Source organism: Plecotus auritus, assembly GCF_963455305.1.
Source record: "Plecotus auritus genome assembly, chromosome: 9".
Taxonomy (NCBI): domain Eukaryota; kingdom Metazoa; phylum Chordata; class Mammalia; order Chiroptera; family Vespertilionidae; genus Plecotus; species Plecotus auritus.
Window position 1 is genome coordinate 53137568 of NC_137783.1, and position 18389 is coordinate 53155956.

Genomic DNA, 18389 nt, shown 5'->3' on the forward strand with positions numbered 1-18389 from the left:
GGAAATATTGCCATTTGCAACAATATGGTTGGACCTTGAGGTCCTTATGCTGAGTGAGATAAATCAGACAGAGGAAGACAAGTAGTATGTTCTCATGGATCTGAGGAGTATAAAAAACCTAACTCACAGAAACAGAGAGTAGAATGGTGGTTCCCAGGAGCTGGAGGTGATGGTAGAGGAACTGGGGAGATGTTGGTCAAAAGGTGCAAACTTGCAGTTAAAGATGGGTAAGTTTTTGCCTGGCCAGTGTGGCTTCGCGGTTGAGCATCCAGCTACGAACCAAGAGGTAATAGTTCCTGGAGGTCACAGTTCGATTCTGGTCAGAGGCACATGCCTGGATTGCTGGCTTGATCCCCAGTGGGGTCTGTGCAGGAGGCGCCAATCAATGATTCTCTCTCATCATTGACGTTTCTATTTTTCCCTCTCTCTTTCTTCCTCTCTGAAATCTAAAAAAATATTTTTAAAAAAGATGGATATGTTTTGGAGATCCAATGCACAGCATAGAATTATAGTGAACAATGCTGTGTTATATATTTGAAAGTTGCTAAGAGACTGGATCTTAAATGTTCTCATCACAAAAATGAAATGTTAATTATGGGATGTGATGGAGGTGTTAGCTAATGCTACAGTGGCAATCATTAAATTATATAAATGTATCAAACCAACACATGTACATCTTAAACTTACACAATGTTATATGTCAATCATATCTCAAAAAAGGGGAGGGAATGTATGGAGAGAGAGAGAGAGAGAGAGAGAGAGAGAGAGAAAGAGAGAAGAAAGCTGTCTGACTCTATGAACCCCTTTGCCATACTCTGGGCTGGGTGGCAGGGTTGGCTTTGCCAAGGCCAAGGCAGAGTCCTGCTTCCTGCTGCAGCATCTCAGTGCCCTCAGGGCTGCTGCTGGCATTTCGGAGCTGCGTCAGCTGCCCATGCATAACAGAGGAGACTTTACAGAAGGGGGGAATGGGAGCTTGGTGGGATCAGGGCACCGAGTGTGGGAGGAGCTCAAAGCCCTGGTGGGCTGGGAAGAAGGTGGGTGCTGGGACACCTCTAAAGGGCCAAGGGGTTCGCCCTTTATCCTGTGCACAGTGGGAGCCACTGAAGGCTTTTGAGGAATACAGCGGTGGGATTAGCGCTGGGCTGTCAGAGGCTGGGTGTAGTCTCTGTGTGACCAATGACTCAGGGGCTCCCCCAGCTGAGTTCCTAGTCTGCGTATGACTTCCTTCTGCAACCTGTCTGTCTGTCACTGAGTGCTGCAATCTCTTGGGGGCTGTAAACTCTCCAAGGTCACTGGCCCTTGTAGGGCACACGTTTCTGTGTTCAGTTTGCAGCCTGGTGACTGCAGAGCCCATAACGGCCCTGGGCCCTGTCTGATATTACAGTGTCTCAGGATCAGGCACTTACAGGCACGCCCACTGGGCTCCGGAGCCTAGGTTTCCTCTCAGGGATGGCTTCCGCCCTCTCCTCTCTCTGGAAAACTCCCACTGACCTATCCCTGGGTGGCCGGGACGTGTCTGCCATGAGCTAGTGCAGAGGAGGCATGCAGCCCAGGGCTGGCACGGGGAACCCCGCAGTCAGAGTGGGTGATCACAGTGGTGTTTGGAGGTGCTGACCCCTTTGACGGGTGCCCTTGAAGCTGGGTGGGTGGGCAGCAGGTGTGAGAAGCTGCTCTGAGCAGGGCACTGCAGGACCAGATGCATATGGAGACGTAAATTTCCACCCAGAGCTTCCTGCTCATTCTGGAACAGGCCCCAGGAACAGCCGGAGGCCCCTGACCTGAACTGTCATGCATGTCCTTATCCCCCAGGGACAGGCTAGTTCAGGGCTGCTGGTTAGGGCTGGGTGGTCTGCTGTTCCGGCTCCAGCTCCGGGCTTCGGTGCAGCTCCTGGTTGCTCAGCATGTGGCCTAGGCTGAGGCTCTAGGAGAACTGCTCTCTCCCCCTTCCAGTGCGTCGGTCCAAGGCAGCTGACGAGGAGAGAAGGCGCCGAGCCCAGCGCGCCCGGGACGAGTACCGGCGCCTTTCGCTCCGTGCCATCCAGAAGGGCACCGTCGCTGGCCTCAGCTTCATGTTCCAAGAGCTTGGCCAGACCCATGAGCAGGAGGCCAGGCTCTACCACCACTTTCCGGGCCCGGGGCCGCTGCTGTCCCTCGCGGTGCCCGTCAGGTGGGTTTGGTGGGGATGGGGGATGGACATGGGGGGTGCTGGCTGGGACAGGGCCTTGGATGGGGGCATGGGGCACTGGGGGTCCAGTCCTGGTTCTGCCTCCAACTTGCTGTGAAATTTGGGGTCAGTCATTTCCCCTCTGTGGGCCTCAGTGTCCCAGGCTGTGAAATGGGGCAGGAGTGGAAAGGGCGGGTTGGAGATTTCTAATAACTCTGGAGTTCTGGGAGTCAACTTTTTTGGGGACTCGTATTCCTTTGAGAATCTAAAGGAAGCTGTGTACCCCTTCACTCCCAAATGTGCATATATAAATAGTCCCAGCTGTTTGCATGTAATTTCAAGCTCTTCAGGTCCACAGGTCGCAGGTTAAGAACTGGCACTGTGAGACCTCAGGTGGAGTAAATGCTGCCCAGTGGCCTGGAACTCGGGGCTGGCTGCCTCTGTAACCACAGGCAGTGCTGGGGCATCCTGGGTTCTGATAGCAGCTTTGCAGGTGAGCGTGGTGGGATACAGGAAGCTCACACACGCTGGCGTCACGGGAGGGGCGTGGTGAGGGCACTTAGGGGACTGCCCATGATTGCCAGAACCGAGGGGGAAGTGGCTGCCTGGAGCCTCTCACCTTCTGCCCGTGCCCATCAGTCCCAGATTTGTGCCCCCATCACTGCAGAGCCACTACCTTCCCCAGTGAGGGCACTGAGGCTGGGCGTGAGTGCCTGTGGCTCCCTGAACCACAGCTCACCTGCAGAGAGTCCACTCCCCCCACTTCAGGTGATGACAGCTCCCTGAACCACAGCTCACCTGCAGAGAGACCACTGCCCCCCCCAGGTGATGGACAGCTCCCTGAACCACAGCTCACCTGCAGAGAGTCCACTCCCCCCCAGGTGATGACAGCTCCCTGAACCACAGCTCACCTGCAGAGAGTCCACTCCCCCCACTCCAGGTGATGACAGCTCCCTGAACCACAGCTCACCTGCAGAGAGTCCACTCCCCCCACTCCAGGTGATGACAGCTCCCTGAACCACAGCTCACCTGCAGAGAGTCCACTCTCCCGCCTCCAGGTGATGACAGCTCCCTGAACCTCAGCTCACCTGCAGAGAGTCCACTTCCCCCTGCTCCAGGTGATGACAGCTCCCTGAACCACAGCTCACCTGCAGAGAGTCCACTCCCCCGCCTCCAGGTGATGACAGCTCCCTGAACCTCAGCTCACCTGCAGAGAGTCCACTCCCCCGCCTCCAGGTGATGACAGCTCCCTGAACCACAGCTCACCTGCAGAGAGTCCACTGCCCCCCCAGGTGATGGACAGCTGTCTGAACCACAGCTCACCTGCAGAGAGTCCACTCCCCCCCAGGTGATGACAGCTCCCTGAACCACAGCTCACATGCAGAGTCCATTCCCTCCCCCTGCCCCCCAGTTGATGGACAGCTCCCTGAACCACAGCTCACCTGAGGAAGGGTCCATTCTCCCAGGTGATGGACGGCTGCCTGAGTTTTGCTTTAATTGGGAGTTAGGATTACTCATTCCCTGCGTCTCCCTCTCCCTGCAGGTAGGGAGAACTGACCATGTCTGAATTTCTTCCTATCCTTCTTTCCCCTTTTCCTTCCTTGTCACTTAATGTGATTCACAAACCAGGAAGTTAAAAAAAGACATATGGAGAAAAGACCGACTCCCATCCTTGTCCTCTTCTACTCAGTGCCCTCTCCCCAAGGGAACCCCTATTCTCAGTGTAAGTGTCTGTCATTTCCTTTGGCAACTGCCAACACGAGAAGTCAAATTCTCTCTTTTTTTTGCATAAAACTTTGCATGTTCTACACAGGGTTCTGTATTATGGTTTTTTTCCCCCATTTATAGTGAAAGTTTGGAATTGATTTCTCTTTATGACGAGGTCAAGTATTTTGTATCTGTTTAAGGACCTCTGGTATTTCCATATCTGTCTCATCTTTTCTCTACCCGGTTTTTATTGTGTTATTATTTTTTCCTCATCCCCCATTTCTAAGAACTCTTTAAGTATTAGGGGAGATGATCCTTTTGTTTGTGATAAACCCTTTTTTCCTGTTTGCCATTTGTCCTTTGCCTTTTGCCATGAAGTTTTCTGTCATGTGGGAATTCTTGATTTTTCTGATGAAGTTTTCTGTCATGCAGGAATTCCTGACTTTTACAAGGTCAGGTTCTCTTTCATGTTTCCTGGCTTTGGAGACATAGCTAGAAAAGTCTTCTTGGCATTTTCCTAGGAAAAGGATAATGTGTCATTTTAAAGGAAATGGATGATTGTCCTGCAGGCCCATGTGATGGAGCTGCATGGGCTGTGGTGCAGCTGGCTCCAGGCTGGCTGCCATTGCTCTCAGTAGGGGAGCATCGGCTCCCATCAAGGGGGGCCAGGGGCCATGCAGATGGGGCGGCAGACCCAGTGCCCCGAGAGGCCATGCATCAGCCTCCTGCTATGGCTGTCCCAGGGGCCCAGTGCCCGACTGCACTGCGCTCAGCGCTGCCGCCTCGGCACACCCGGGCCTGGCTGGGCCGAGGGCAGACACGCTGTTGCTGGTGCAGGAGTCAGGCTTCTGGCCGGGTGACTTCCTGCAGCACCATCCTAGCATTCCTGCTCTGGCCAGTCTGCTCAGAACAGAGGGACGGGAGGAACTCGTCTTTCTTGCTGTTATTTATAGCCTCCTCTTGCCTTCTAAGGAACATGAGTCCTAGGAACCAGACACGTTTTCCCTAGAGCAGTTATTGATTGGGGAACACGAGTGTGAAGGAACATGAGGCTGGGGCAGGGCTGCCGTGTGCTGTGTAATAAAGAGGCAGGGCCTCTGAGGTTACTGCGAGGGGAACCCCAAAGTGTGGGTCAGCAGGAGCAGAGCTGGTAGTGGGGTGCAGAATTGCCCAGGGAGGTGGCGGGGGAAGGAGGATGTTTTGGGAACAAACTCCATGGTTGGTGGCGGTAAGCCGTGCGATGGAACCTCACCCGCTGGCTTCCGTGTGACCCTTTCCTCACGTCACACTGTTCGCTGCTGTGTATGCATGTAAGTGGATTCATTTGAGGGCAAGTGAAAATATGACCTCATCCTGGGGTTTGCAAGGAAGTGCTGAACTCAGCATCTAAGTGTTTGTGCAGGGCAAATGCAGGACATGTAAAGGGACAGCTCATTTTATAAAAAATGGTGAATTCTAAATGCCAGCACTAGCAGTGGGTGGCAGTGAAGAGGAAGGCTTTCCCAGGCTCAAGCCGGGCCAGAGGCTGCTCATCTGACACTGTGCTCTCACGTAGATATCACACACAGACCAGTGCACGTGGCCTTGCCACCCATTCGGTCAGCAGGTAGCTGGTGTTGCCTGGTACGTGTCCCGTGTCGTGAACTCTAACTGTGCTTCCTGTTGGTGTAGCTCCAATGCAACAGGGCTGTTCGGCGGCCCAGCCTCTATACGCATTCAAGAACCACAGTTCAGACACAAACACATTACAATCTTGGCTTGATTGTGAGAAATATAAAAAATATGTAACTCATGACTCATAAATTCTTCAAGTGCATCTCTTCATCTCATGCTCACTATCTTCAGCCCCTCCCCAGATCCTCTTCAAATCTATCAAGTCAGCCAGCACAGTGCTCTGTCCCCTGTCCTCTGTCCCCCCAACTTTCCTCTGTCCTTATCCTTTTTGTTTCTTGGTGGTGAATCTTAGCCACAGCCACAGCCACAGCCACAGCCACAGCCACAGTCACAGCCAGTTGGGGTTCTCGGTTTCTCTCTGTTCACTGTCCTGATTCTGCCACATGGAAGCAGGGAGCAGCTGGCAAAGGCAGGTGTCCCCTGAGAAGGCTGGGGAAGGGGCAACCTGAGGGACAGAACTGGAATTCTCTTTAGTGGGGTGTGGGGCAGGGGATGGAGGACCCTCACACATTAATAATTTTGCTCCCGTTACATTAGGATCCTTCTTCGTGGACGCTCACGCTCACAGCTAGCCATCCTTGAGGGAAAATGTGCCTTTTCCTTCCCCCAGACACCCTCGCCTGTCCTCTTTCCCACTCCCACCTGTGTGGCTCTCTTCAAAGCAAGTGATCACAGTGTTCTTTGGGGAACAAGAATCACAGCTGGTACATTAGAATCTGCAAGGTGTCTTCAAGTACTTGACTCATTGCATCCACTCCGCAGGCGAGAGTGTGGGCCCTGTGCTATTTGTCCTCACAGTGGCCTCCCTCCCTCCGTCCTCTCCCCCTGACTCTCCCACGCTCCCTCTCTCTTCTCTGCAGGACTTGGGAGCGCCCTCTGCGTCCCGTCTCCAGAGAAATCATAGTCCGCTGGTTCAAGGAGGAGCAGCTGCCTCGCCAAGCTGGCTTCGAGAGGAACACCAAATCCATCGCCCCCTGGTTCCATGGTAGGACAGTGCTGGGCCCCCCGCAGACATCTCCCACAGGCCCACCTCTTTCGGAGACTGGGAAGGAGGTCCGGCAGGGGAGTAAAGGACTTGTGACTGCTCATTTCACTCTCCCACAAAGATGGGCCCATCTCCCAGGGGTAAGGGTCAGCGCTCCTGGCTCCCTTGGGTGAGACTGAGTGGACAGAGGTCCCCTTCCTGTCATTTACCTGCACATCGAGTGTGCTGAGTTCAAGGTACAGTTCTCATTTCCTCAGGGCATGTGCTGAAATACAGAGTGACCTTTCTCGAGGCCTTAGGACACCAAGCTGATCTCTGAGCAGGAGCCCGGAAGCTGAGGCACCTGGGTACTGAATGTGCATCCCTCTTTCTGCTGGGAAGGGATGAACATGACTCTTGCCCACTGCTCTCATTTTTGCCACCAAGGGCTCCTCAGAGGCATCCTCTCTACACTCACAAGACAGTGAGCTGTCAGTGGAGTTCCCGGGGGGCCGGGTCCGCATCTTGTTGTCTGAGCCTGCGTCTCTAGACCTGGCCGAGGCCTGGTCCTCAGCAGACTCCGAGCAAATGCTTGCTGAGTAAATGACAGAATGGCTGCACAAGGAGGTCAGAATTATCCAAACATAGAACCTGAGAGCTGGGAGGCTCTTGGAAGTATTTTGTTGCTTCATTTTTACAGATAAGAAAATAGGCTTGGAGCGGGGAAGACGTTTTTCTAAGGTCACAAAGAAACTTGTAAAGTCAAGTTCATGGCTCATGACCCAGTCCAGTGAGCTGAACATGTAGAGGACTCAAATAGGGAAACAGCAGTGTGATGCTAGCGGAGGCCTGCTACAAGGAAATAGGAAGGGCCGCTGGCCATCATACCCTCTGTATCAGTCAGTGATTGCTGTGTAACAAATTACCTCCAAACTCAGTGGCTTAAAATAAAGAAGCATTCATGATTTATGAGTTTCTGAGTCAACTAGGCAGTTCTTCTGGGATGGGCCAGCCTCAGATGATCTGAGCTGAGCTTGCTCATGTGTCACCAGACAGCTGTCAGGTCAGCCGGGGCTGGCTTATCCAGGGTAGGCTCCGCTGAGACAGCTCTTCTCTGCTCCATGTGGTCTCTCACTGTCCAGCAGCCTGGCCAGGCTGTTAGGTTCCCTGGATATGTTGCATCTTGGCCTTGCTCCCTCCCTCATCAATGTTGAGCCCAGGTTTGCCTGAGGACTCCCCTGGTCAGGATTGATCTCTCTTGCCATAATTAGCACCTGTCTGACCTTTATCTGCCTCTATTTCCCTTCTGCTGGCCTCCTGGAAGCTTGACTGGCCTCCACATTACCCTGTATTTCCCCTGCATTTGTCTTGATTCCTGGCTAGCTTCCAGGTGTTCTCAATTCCATCCAGATGGAGAGATGAACCCATTGTCATGGTATGCACTGGAGAATATGGGGTCTTGAGATTCTGGGAGATACTCACAGGCAAGTTTAGGACGTTGCTCTAGTTCCAGGAAAGGCAGCTGGAGTGATTAGAAGGAACCATGCAAGGGTGAGCAAGGCCATGTGCACCTTCATTCCCACCCACCTCCAGGAGCCCAAAGAGTTTATGAACTAAGAAGTGCAGACAGCAGGCATACTCTACAGATGGGACGACTGAGATGTAGCACTGTTAAGTGATTGCCCAAGGACACAAAGGTCACAGAGCACCAGCAGGCTGCAAGAGTGTCCTCACTGGTCTGTCTCTTTCATTCTGGCCCCTGTAAAAGTCACTCTCTGCACAGCATCCTGAGACTCTTTTAACCAGAAACCAGGTCCTGGCACTCCCTGCTCATTACCCCCTGCTTCCCTTCACACTTGCAATGAACTTCCAACTCCATGCTGGGGCCCACAAGGTCCCGATGACCAGTCTGCTTCTGGCCTCATGCCACAATTGTTTCCTTGCTTTCGCAGCTCTGGCTTTTTCCTGTTCCTCAAACAAGCCATTTTCTTTCCCACCTCAAGCCCTTTGCACTTGCTGTTTCCCTAGTTTTTTGCATGCCTAACACATTCCTATTTTTCATCTGAAATATCTCCTCCTCAGAGAGGCCTTCCCTGAACCCCTTACCCAAAGCAGCCTTCACCAATTTCTCTCAATTCACTGTGTTTATTTAATACTAGAGGCCTGGTGCATGAAATTCATGCACGGGGGCGGGGGTGTGTGTCCCTCAGCCCAGCCTGCACCCTCTCCAATCTGGGACCCCTCAAGGGATGTCCGACTGCCTGTTTAGGCCTGATCCCGATCACAATCCAGGACTGCTGGTTCCAAACCACTCACCTGCCTGCCTTCCTGATTGCCCCTAACTGCTTCTGCCTGCCAGCCTGATCACCCCCTAACCACTCCCCTGCCAGCCTGTTTGCCCCTAACTTCCTTCCCCTGCAGGCCTGGTCACCCCTAACTGTCCTCCCCTGCAGGCCTGGTCACCCCTAACTGCCCTCCCCTGCAGGCCTGGTTCCCCCCAACTGCCCTTCCCTGCAGGCTTGATCGCCCCCAACTGCCCTCCCTTGCAGGCCTGGTCCCTCCCAACTGCCCTCCCCTGCTGGCCATCTTGTGGTGGCCATCTTTGACCACATGGGGACAGCCATCTTGTGTGTTGGAGTGATGGTCAATTTGCATATTAATCTTTTATTAGATAGGATAGAGGCCTGGTGCACGGGTGGGGGCTGGCTGGTTTGCCCCGAAGGGTGTCCCGGATCAGGGTGGGGGTTCCCTTGGGGCGTGGGACAGCCTGGGTGAGGGGCCTGTGGTGGTTTTCAGGCTGGCCACGCCCCCCGGTGACCCAAGCGGAGGCCCTGGTATCTGGGATTTATTTATCTTTTATAATTGAAACTTTGTAGCCTTGAGCGGAGCCAAGTCTCCTGCTCGCTTCGTGGCTGCAGCCATTTTTGTTGGGATTTATTTATCTTCTATAATTGAAACTTTGTAGCCTTGAGCGGAGGCCAAGGCAGGCCAGGGCTGCGGAAGCTTGGCTTCCTCCATCGCTGGGGGCAACTCAAGCCTCCTGCTCTCTCCAGCTCCGTGGCTGCCGCCATTTTTGTTGGGATTTATTTATCTTCTATAATTGAAACTTTGTAGCCTTGAGTGGAGTCCAGGGCCGGCCAGGGTGTGCAGGAAGCTTGGCTTCCTCAATTTCCGGGGAAACCCAAGCCTCCTGCTCTCTCTGTGGCTGCAGCCATCTTGGTTGGTTTAATTTGCATACTTGCTCCTGATTGGCTGGTGGGCGTGGCTTGTGGGTATAGCAGAGGTACAGTCAATTTGCATATTACTCTTTTATTAGATAAGATTTTTCACCAACTGGCATTTATCTCCTTATTTGTTTGGTGTCTGTTCTCCTATCTAATTGTAAGCCTGTGAAACTCAGGCCATTGTCCATTTTCCCTAAGCCTGCCATAGGAAGTATCCATCAGGAATGGGAGAAGGCAGAAATGAAGGGCCAGAGTTGGGATGAGACTCCAGTCTTTCAGATTCCAAAGAACAGCCCTTGCTTCTCCTCATTGGACCCTGGTGGGTGTGTGAGTCCCCTCAGGGCCTGGTGAGTGAGTTAGAGCTGAGAGCAATCAGAAAAGCCAGAGCCACATGTAAGAGGTTAGGCTAGTCTTCCTGGGTGCCATGTGCTCACTGGGGCCAGAGCCCTACCCATGCCTTAGCATCTCTGTATTCAACCCTCACCTCTGCTTTTCGTTTTAAATTTTATTTATTTATTTATTTATAAAATTAAATTTATTGGGGCCTAATAAGTGGTGATGGAAGATTTCATTTCTGTTTCATCTTCCCCAAAACAAGGGCAAGACAAACTCACTGTTTTTCTCTGTTGCACTGTTGTTGAGCTCTTCAACTCAATTCATGGCGTCTCCGTGTTTCAGTCAGATTATGCATGGTTCTGCCACAGTAACAAATAATCCCAAAGTCTCAGCGACTTCCACCAACCCAGAGGTTTCTTACACACCCATGTTACACACCCATTCGCGTGTGGAATTTGATATGGGCCTCAGACTGAAGGAGCTGCCTCTGTTGGAAACTCGAATGGTCTATTGGAAACTAGAATGGTCTATTGGAAACTTGAATGGTCTATTGGAAACTCAAATGGTCTATTGGAAACTCGAATGGTCTATTGGAAACTCTAGTGGTCTCGTGACAAAGGGAAAGGAGTGGCAAACCTCATGCCGGTTCCCAAGGCTTCTGCCTGGAACTGACACGTGCCATTGCTGCCCAGGTTTCTTTGTCCAGAGCCAGCTTGGCACCGGTGGTGTGGGAGTAGAGTCTATTACATCCACCATTCGCTTTTAGACCCCTTCTTACTCCCTGGCCTCCACACATCCCACAGGAGATGGAGTGGCTCTTTATGCTCAGAAAGAAGACAGTTCACTTTCCTGAGTGACTTAGCCACGCTTCCCTGGAGTTGGTCCCGGGATTCACTACCTCTCACCTCTGACCCATTACATGTCCCTGTATCCCTTAGAGAGCTCCTGCTTGAATCACCACTTTCTTTTTCATCCACACATTCTTATACTCTTGAAAGCATAGCACTAGCATCTTGGGCACCTGTGTAGCGCAACTAACAGTTATGTGCGGTGGGGGCTGGGTAGGACACAGGTTGCTCTGAGGCTTGAGGCAGACAATGGAGAAGGAAAGACAGAACTTTATCTTTAGATTTTTCTTTTTATCTTCACATGCAGATATGTTTTTATTGATTTTTAGAGAGAGAAAGATCAATGTGAGAGAGAAACATTGATTGCTGCCTCCCATATGCAACCTGACTGGGGATCAAACCCGCAACCTTTCAGTGTATGGGACGATGCTTCCAACCAACTGAGCCACCGGCCAGGGCTTGAGCTTTATTTTCTATCCTGATTAAACAAACAAACAAACAAACAAAAAAAACAAACAGAACTGCAAAAAACGCCCCCCCCCCCCCACCCCACCGCAAGTTTTATATTGTCCTGGACCAAACGGACCATGATTTCAGCTTTGTAATTTATGTAAGTGATTTCATGTTCTTTTGGCAGCTCTGCCATAAAGTGTGCAGGCAAGTTGCTAATATGTGGACTGGAGCTATTTAGTTTTCATTGCTCTGTGACAGGACGAAAGAGAAAGGCTCACATATGGAGGGTGGCCAACTCTCTCTGCTTGGCAAGGACTAAGTCATACTCGAAGATGATATTCCTTCCTCAGTTTAGTGTCAACATGTCCTATATTTTATGGCTTGATGGCGCTTATAGTAAGCATTAGTTATTTTTATGTTACCTTTGCTCAGAAGCAAAAAGGTAGCAGCTTCATGTTGGATTCCCAACTCTTTAGAGTAACTTCACTCAGACCTAAAATTCCAGAGTTGGGAACCATTGGTCCGGTCCAACTTCTTTCCCAGTGTGGGAATTCCCTGATAGCATTCCCGGCAGGACTTCTGTACTGACCCTTATGGAGAGGAAGCCACAGGCCGGCTGTTAGGGAGTCTCTGCTGGAGGTTGGCTAGTGGTGGCTGGGCGTCTTGGCTGGTGACTCTGCTCCACGCATCTCTCGTGTGCCTCCTGGGACCAGGGGCTGCCAGGCGTGCTCTTCTCAGGGACCAGAGGGCAAGTGGCTGCATGCTAGACTCTTGCAGTCTGTCTCCGAAGCAGCACACAGTCTCTTTCACCTCACGCCATTGACAGAGTATGTCACAGAGTTGAGAAGTGGGAAAATATATCCTGTTCCTTTCGTGTGAGGAACTGCAAAACCCTATGGCCAAGGGTGTGAAGCCAGAGAGGGGAGGAGAATTTGAACCAATAATGCAGTCTGTCACAGTCCTAATATAAATGCTTCCCCCTCCTCCCTGCTGGGTGAAACATGCCTAGTTAATTTAGCTGGGTTTCAGATGCAGGTGACTCATATTTCCTTCCCGGCCCTCTAACCCAGTTGGCTGTGCTGTGGTGCAACGCAAAGGGCAGTGTGGACAAGGAGCTGACGATGCGGGCCCGCTCTAGAATCGAGCAGCTCTGTGACCTTGGCTGTGTCCTCTAAATTCCTCATCTGTGAAACTGAGATGATAGCATGGACTTCACGGGATCCTTATGAAGTTCAAGCCCACAAACGTGGTTTGCCCCCCCTGAATGAGCCATGTCAGTGTGAGAGCTGACCTCTCCTGGCAACCGCCAGGAGTGGGGTCACTCCTCGGGGGAGCAGAGTTTGGGGAGATGGGTGGGGATCTAGCTTCCCGCTGCTGCCTCGGGGTTCTTGATAAAGTTTCCTCTGTTAAAAAGAGAGATAAAGTGGCAAAGTCATTCCTCTTTTCTCCTTCGCTCATTGTTATGGTCCTGGGGATTTAAGAGAGACTTCTAGTAATCTAAAAATACTCCGGAGAAAAGGGAGTGCGTGTAAGCTAAACTTTGGCGGGGAAGAGGGGGGGGGGGGGGAATGGGGGCGGGGAGAATCTATATTTGGACTTCAACATGTATCTAAAATTAATAATTTTGCCCAGTGGCTCAGTTGGAACCTGTTTCTCTTCCTGAGCTTAGCTTCTAGAAGACAGTCACCATGAGGCCCATGGTTGATTGTCTCGGCAGCAGCCCACTGGCTGTCTTGAGACTTGCCCTCAGGGCATGGCCTTGGAAAACTCTTCCTGCAGGGCCCTGCTCAGGGGCTGGGAGTTGGGGCCTGGGCATTCTCTGCCCTGGCATCTGCATTGCAGTGTGGTCCTGAGATCATGCTCTGCTGCCGTTGTTCCGGGACCCTGGGCCTGCCCACGGCCCTGCTGAGCCTTCAAAGTTTGCTCAGGGTCAGCCTGCGGACTGAAGGGTCCCAGGTTCGATTCCGGTCAAGGGCATGTGCCTTGGTTGCGGGCACGTCCCCAGTAGGGGGTGTGCAGGAGGCAGCTGATCCATGTTTCTCTCTCATCGATGTTTCTAACTCTCTATCCCTCTCCCTCTCTGTAAAAAATCAATAAAATATATTAAAAAAAAAAAAAAGTTTGCTCAGGGGTCAGGAGCACTGCAGAGGTTGGCCAGGGCGTAAGAGTCTGTGGGCTGAGGATTGAGGGCTTGGCCTTGCTTGTTTCTCTGTTGCTGGTAGCGTCTGGTCCAGGAGCTGAGGCGTGGGCAGTGGTGACCCCTCTGCATGGCCCTCCCGGAGTCCTGCAGGTAAGGGGCAGGCGCACCGGGCTGTCCTGCACGGAGGCAGCCCCCAGAGAGGTGGCAAGGGTTGTGCCCTGGGAGACAGTGCTGAGTGGGAGTGGAGTGTAGGCTTGATCCCTAACCACATGCACTGGGAGGTCACTTCCTCTCTGAGCTGCATGACCAGGACGGGGTTGGACTGGCTGGCCCGTGCTGCCCGTTGGCGATCCCCTCGCCCCCCAATACTGCCCTGCAGTCTTGCATGTTGGCCTGGTCTTTGTGATGATTCTCAGGAGCTAGGGGGTCCAGGCTGAGGGGCAGAGAGGGAGCCAGCTCAGGCCCCTGTCCTTGGCTCCCAAGGTCAGTGGGAGAATAGGAAACTCCGGTGACTAGAGGTGGCAGCTAGAATGGGGACCTGGCAGTGTGGATCCAGGCACTATCAGGGGTGGGCAAACTTTTTGACTCGAGGGCCACAATGGGTTCTTAAACTGGACCGGAGGGCCGGAACAAAAGCATGGATGGAGTGTTTGTGTGAACTAATATAAATTCAAAGTAAAGGAGTGAAGGGGAGAGCAAGAGAACCCTCTGCTCTTTCGGCTCCGCGGGCCGGATAGAACAGCCAAACGGGCCGGATCCGGCCCGCGGGCTATAGTTTGCCCATGGCTGCACTAGATCCATGTTAAGCAAGGAAGAGCTGAAGAACCCAGAGGTAGAGAAAGTAAAATACCGACTTCATAGTGGTGTGATGGGGATTGGATGCATTAATGTTATAAAGTGTTTAGAGCACGTGTGGCATGCGATACACACTTCTGTTTGTTACACGGAATAATGAACGCGGTAGCCTTTGGAGATGCACATCGGGATTGGAAGCGTGTGGATTGTGGCCTCATACACTGCTATCACTTGGAAGGAAAGAGAAGGTCAACATCAAATGACTCTACACGAAGGAGGATGATACTTATTTACTCTGAAAATAAGCGCAAGTCTGCATGTTCTTTCATCGTGAGAGGGTACTCATTTTGAAATGTCCCTTCAAGGCCGTGAGAGGTAACTCACGGGCTATTTGGAAGGTTTGTTAGTGTGTCCCGATCCATCGTGTCAAGTCAGATTGGTCATTTTCCTCGCGCGCAGAATTTGGAATGGAAATTTTCCATCAGCTCTGATCCCAAATGCAACATTTCTAAACAGGACAAAAGTAGGTCAGTCGACCTACTTTCCCCTTAAGTTCTTGCTTAAGCTGTTCCAGCTAAGAAATAAAGGAATCTTTTTTCTTCTTAAAAAAAAAAAATGGTGCACTGGCTATAAAGTCTCAAAAAAGGATCACAAAGAAGAGTGAAGTGATTTTCTGCTTTAAGAAAGCATCAGTGGCACAAGAGTTTAACTCTTTCCATCTATCTGGCTATAGTTCTGCATTCTTGATTCCAGACCCTCTGTCTCCTAGCTATCTGGCCTTTTAGTGTGGGTGTTCTGATGAGCTCTCTTTGGTTTCTGACCCACGGGGTGGGTAACTAAAATGTGGGGAAGGAACAGGGGTTGGGGGACCCAGATGACTTGGATTTCATAGAACTGATTTTTTATCTTCTGTCTGGATTCTAAGAAGCAAGGGTAACAATAAACAAAGCTGTGATTTCTGTTGATGGAATTATCTTAATCATCTTCTGATAGTCTCACCATATTTCTGGTGATTACAGAAGTCTCCGGACTCCGGGAAGTTCCTACCCCAGGTGGGACCCTTCTTCACCTCCAGGAAGCTGTCTGGGTTTTCTGTGCGCCAGGCCCTGGAGTCTAGTTTCCCACCGCTCCCCAGGGTGAGCTCACCCCAGCCCTGGCACCCAGAGCTCCAGCCCACCCAGGCCCTTGGCCTCACATTCTCGTGAGGAGGCCTGGGGTTGAGCAGGAAGACTTGGGGTGGGGGACACAGCCACTGTCTTCAACCACTAAGGCCCTCCATCCTGTAAGGGGCCTCTAGGCCAGGACACAGAGCGCCTGGTGGGAACCTCCAGGTGCTGCCTTGGGTTCGGTCTGACCTGTTAGCCCTCAGCTGCCCTGAGGTGGAACACGCTCCCTCTGGGAGTTGTGAGCACCCACTGCCGGGGCGTGTAAACTGAGGCTGGCAGCCCCTCAGCCAGGCCCATGAAGCTGTGGGTGGTCCAGTGTGATGGGCTTAGAGCAGATTTCAGGAACCTTCCCCCCCTTCGCACCAGGCGCGATTCTCTCTCTACTCATCCGAGAAGCACACACGGTGGCCTTGGCATTCGCTACAGCACCAAGCCCAGCGCTGCAGTGGTTGAGGAGCCTTTCTGAGGGTGAGGACTCGTGAATATTATACGAATTGTTCCAAGTTTCTCAGACTCAAAGCGCCCTCTGTTTAGTAGCTGAGTTCTTTATAGAGCCACATGCCAGAGCCACCTGCTTACAGTGTCCATGACAAATAATGCTGCTGCTTTTGGGCCTTGGGCCACACTCCTCTCGCCAGCCCCAGGGGTGCACAGGCAGGAGGAGGCTCTATCCTGGGGTCCTGCAGGGATCAACATGGCTCACATGTGTAACCGATGCGTGTTTTCTCCTGCAACCATCACGGATACCCTGTCTCCACTGCAGACGTGGGTGCTACCAACATTTGTGCAGCCGCGTGGCAAGCTTATGTAAGTGCACAAAGGAATGCAGTTCTACCATTTTCTACAATTTCTCTGATCCCATGAAGTTATTAGCTCCCCTCTCTCCCCTGCATGTAGCTGGGGAGAAAATAAACTCGAGTCTGTTTTAACTTCATCCTCTTCCATGGCAGAGTCTGTTTAGTTAACTCAGTCCCTCCAGGGAAATCTAGGTCGTTAATGTCTCCTCCCTGCCTCCCTGCTTCTCTGCCAGAGGGCATCTGACCTGGGAAGGTGGCGAGGGGCAGGTGCGCAGACTCGTCCTGCATGAGGGGGTGTGGCTGAGGGGATGAGAGAGGCTGAGACCCAGCTCCCTGCTCTGCTCCCAGCTCTGCACCCTGTCTGGGGCTGTGTCCATCTGAGGTACACAGAGGTCACCTGACCTTGTTCCACTCTTTAGGTGTCACTGGTCGGTATCCGTGGGTGTGATGGATTGGCTGCACCTGTGGGGTCACGCTGGCTTTTATGTTTTCACTGATCATTTATTGAACATTACTTTGCGCTGACCTGTGTCAAGTGAACATAAAGCTTCCAATATTGCATTTATTCCTCACGCTACTCTCTGGGAGAGGTAATGATACTGTGTACGGACACTCTTATGTGTGCTTTGCACACGTTAACGTATTTAATCCTCACCATGTCACTTTGCACTTGCTACTAGCATTAGCCCATTTCACAGTTGAGGGACTGAGGTGCAGAGAAGTGAGACTACATGCCTGTGGCTCACTGGTTGTAAGTGGGGGTGGCGGAATTCAAACCCTGGTAGTCTGGCTCCAGAGTTCATGTTCTTATCCGTTATGCAATGCAGCCTTGAGGCCATCCTACAGGTAAGGATTAGAGACCCCAAAGGTTAAGTAACTGCCCTAGGGCACACAGTGCTAGGTGCGGGGGCGGGGAGGGTTAGTTTTTCCCTAGGTCAGGGTGTCTCCCTGAGGATGAAGAGATGGCTGTTCCTTTGGGAGACACCCAGCCTCCTCTAGATCACGGGGCAGCTGTTGGGGCAGCTGTTTCGAAAGGCTGCCGTGCCTTATTCCTGGTGGGACAAGTGTCTGCTCCTCCTGAGGTCAGCACCGCCCCTCCCATAGAATTCCTGAAGGCGGCCACCCACTTTCCAGACACTGCCAAGTCCTCATGCAACAAATGGAGTGAAGCAGGAACTTGCAGTGTTTGGGATTTTGGAGTCACCTGGGCAGGGGCACTAGGAGACAGGCTCCCTGTGTAAGGCATTTAAATAATTAATTGGCTGATTATTAATATTAAGCTTCTGTTGTGTGTTAGGTACTGGGCTAAGTACAGGGTATGTGATGGAGAACAAAAGTGATAATTTCCCTGCCCTTGCATAACTTACATTCACTTGCAATGAACCAAAAATCAAACCAATATAATAAGTCATAGGACTGAAAAGACCAAAGGTCAGTCCAGCTTCAGGCCTTGCTTGATCCAGGCAAAGGACCCCACCTCACTCCAGCTCTTGACTCTGTCACTCCCATGTTGTTTTCATTCTCAAGCAACACATCAGCTGTGGCTCTATGACTGCATTCTCCTAGCTCAAATCCAGCAGAAGAGAGAGCACACTTTTCTTTCAGTATTCCCAATATTAGTCCCAATATTCTGGCTTGTTGGATCTGGTTTGGACACATGCCCACTCCTAAACCAATCCCCGTGGCCAGAGGAATGAGCTCTCTGATTGGCTAGGCTTGAGTCATATGACCATCCCTGTTGTGGGGCAGAGTCCATCCATGGCAACTGCATAGACTGAGTGAGAAGGTGTGGTTTTCCAAGAAGGTCACCATCCCCTATCCAGCAGAAGGACAGATGGTCCTGAATGGGCAAGACCAATCGATGTCCACCACGGAGAGGGAAATAACCTATCCTGTCTCCTAGTGAAACTGACAGCACAGTCAGCAAGACTGACATGAATCGAGTGCTAAGTTCATACTTCCAGTTGAGGGTAGTGCTACACAGGATCCCGTGTAGACACTTCAGAAGTCATTTTGCCGGTAGTTGCAACCCTCAGTTAGTGATTTGAACCTGGCGTGTCAGCTCAGAGCAGGCAATGGTGGGCATGGATATTGCTTCTTGTGCATAAATATATCTGGAAG

The 18389-nt window shown here is 51.8% G+C and overlaps 1 protein-coding gene across 1 annotated transcript in view; it reads left to right on the forward strand.

Moving 5' to 3' along the window:
- Nucleotides 1–18389, forward strand: part of SH2D4B (SH2 domain containing 4B) — a 74029-nt gene that overhangs the window by 38490 nt on the left and 17150 nt on the right. The window contains exons 4-5 of the mRNA XM_080641208.1: nt 1951–2167; nt 6406–6530. Of these exons, the coding sequence (XP_080497334.1) occupies nt 1951–2167; nt 6406–6530 (342 nt within the window). The remainder of the gene's footprint in view (nt 1–1950; nt 2168–6405; nt 6531–18389) is intronic.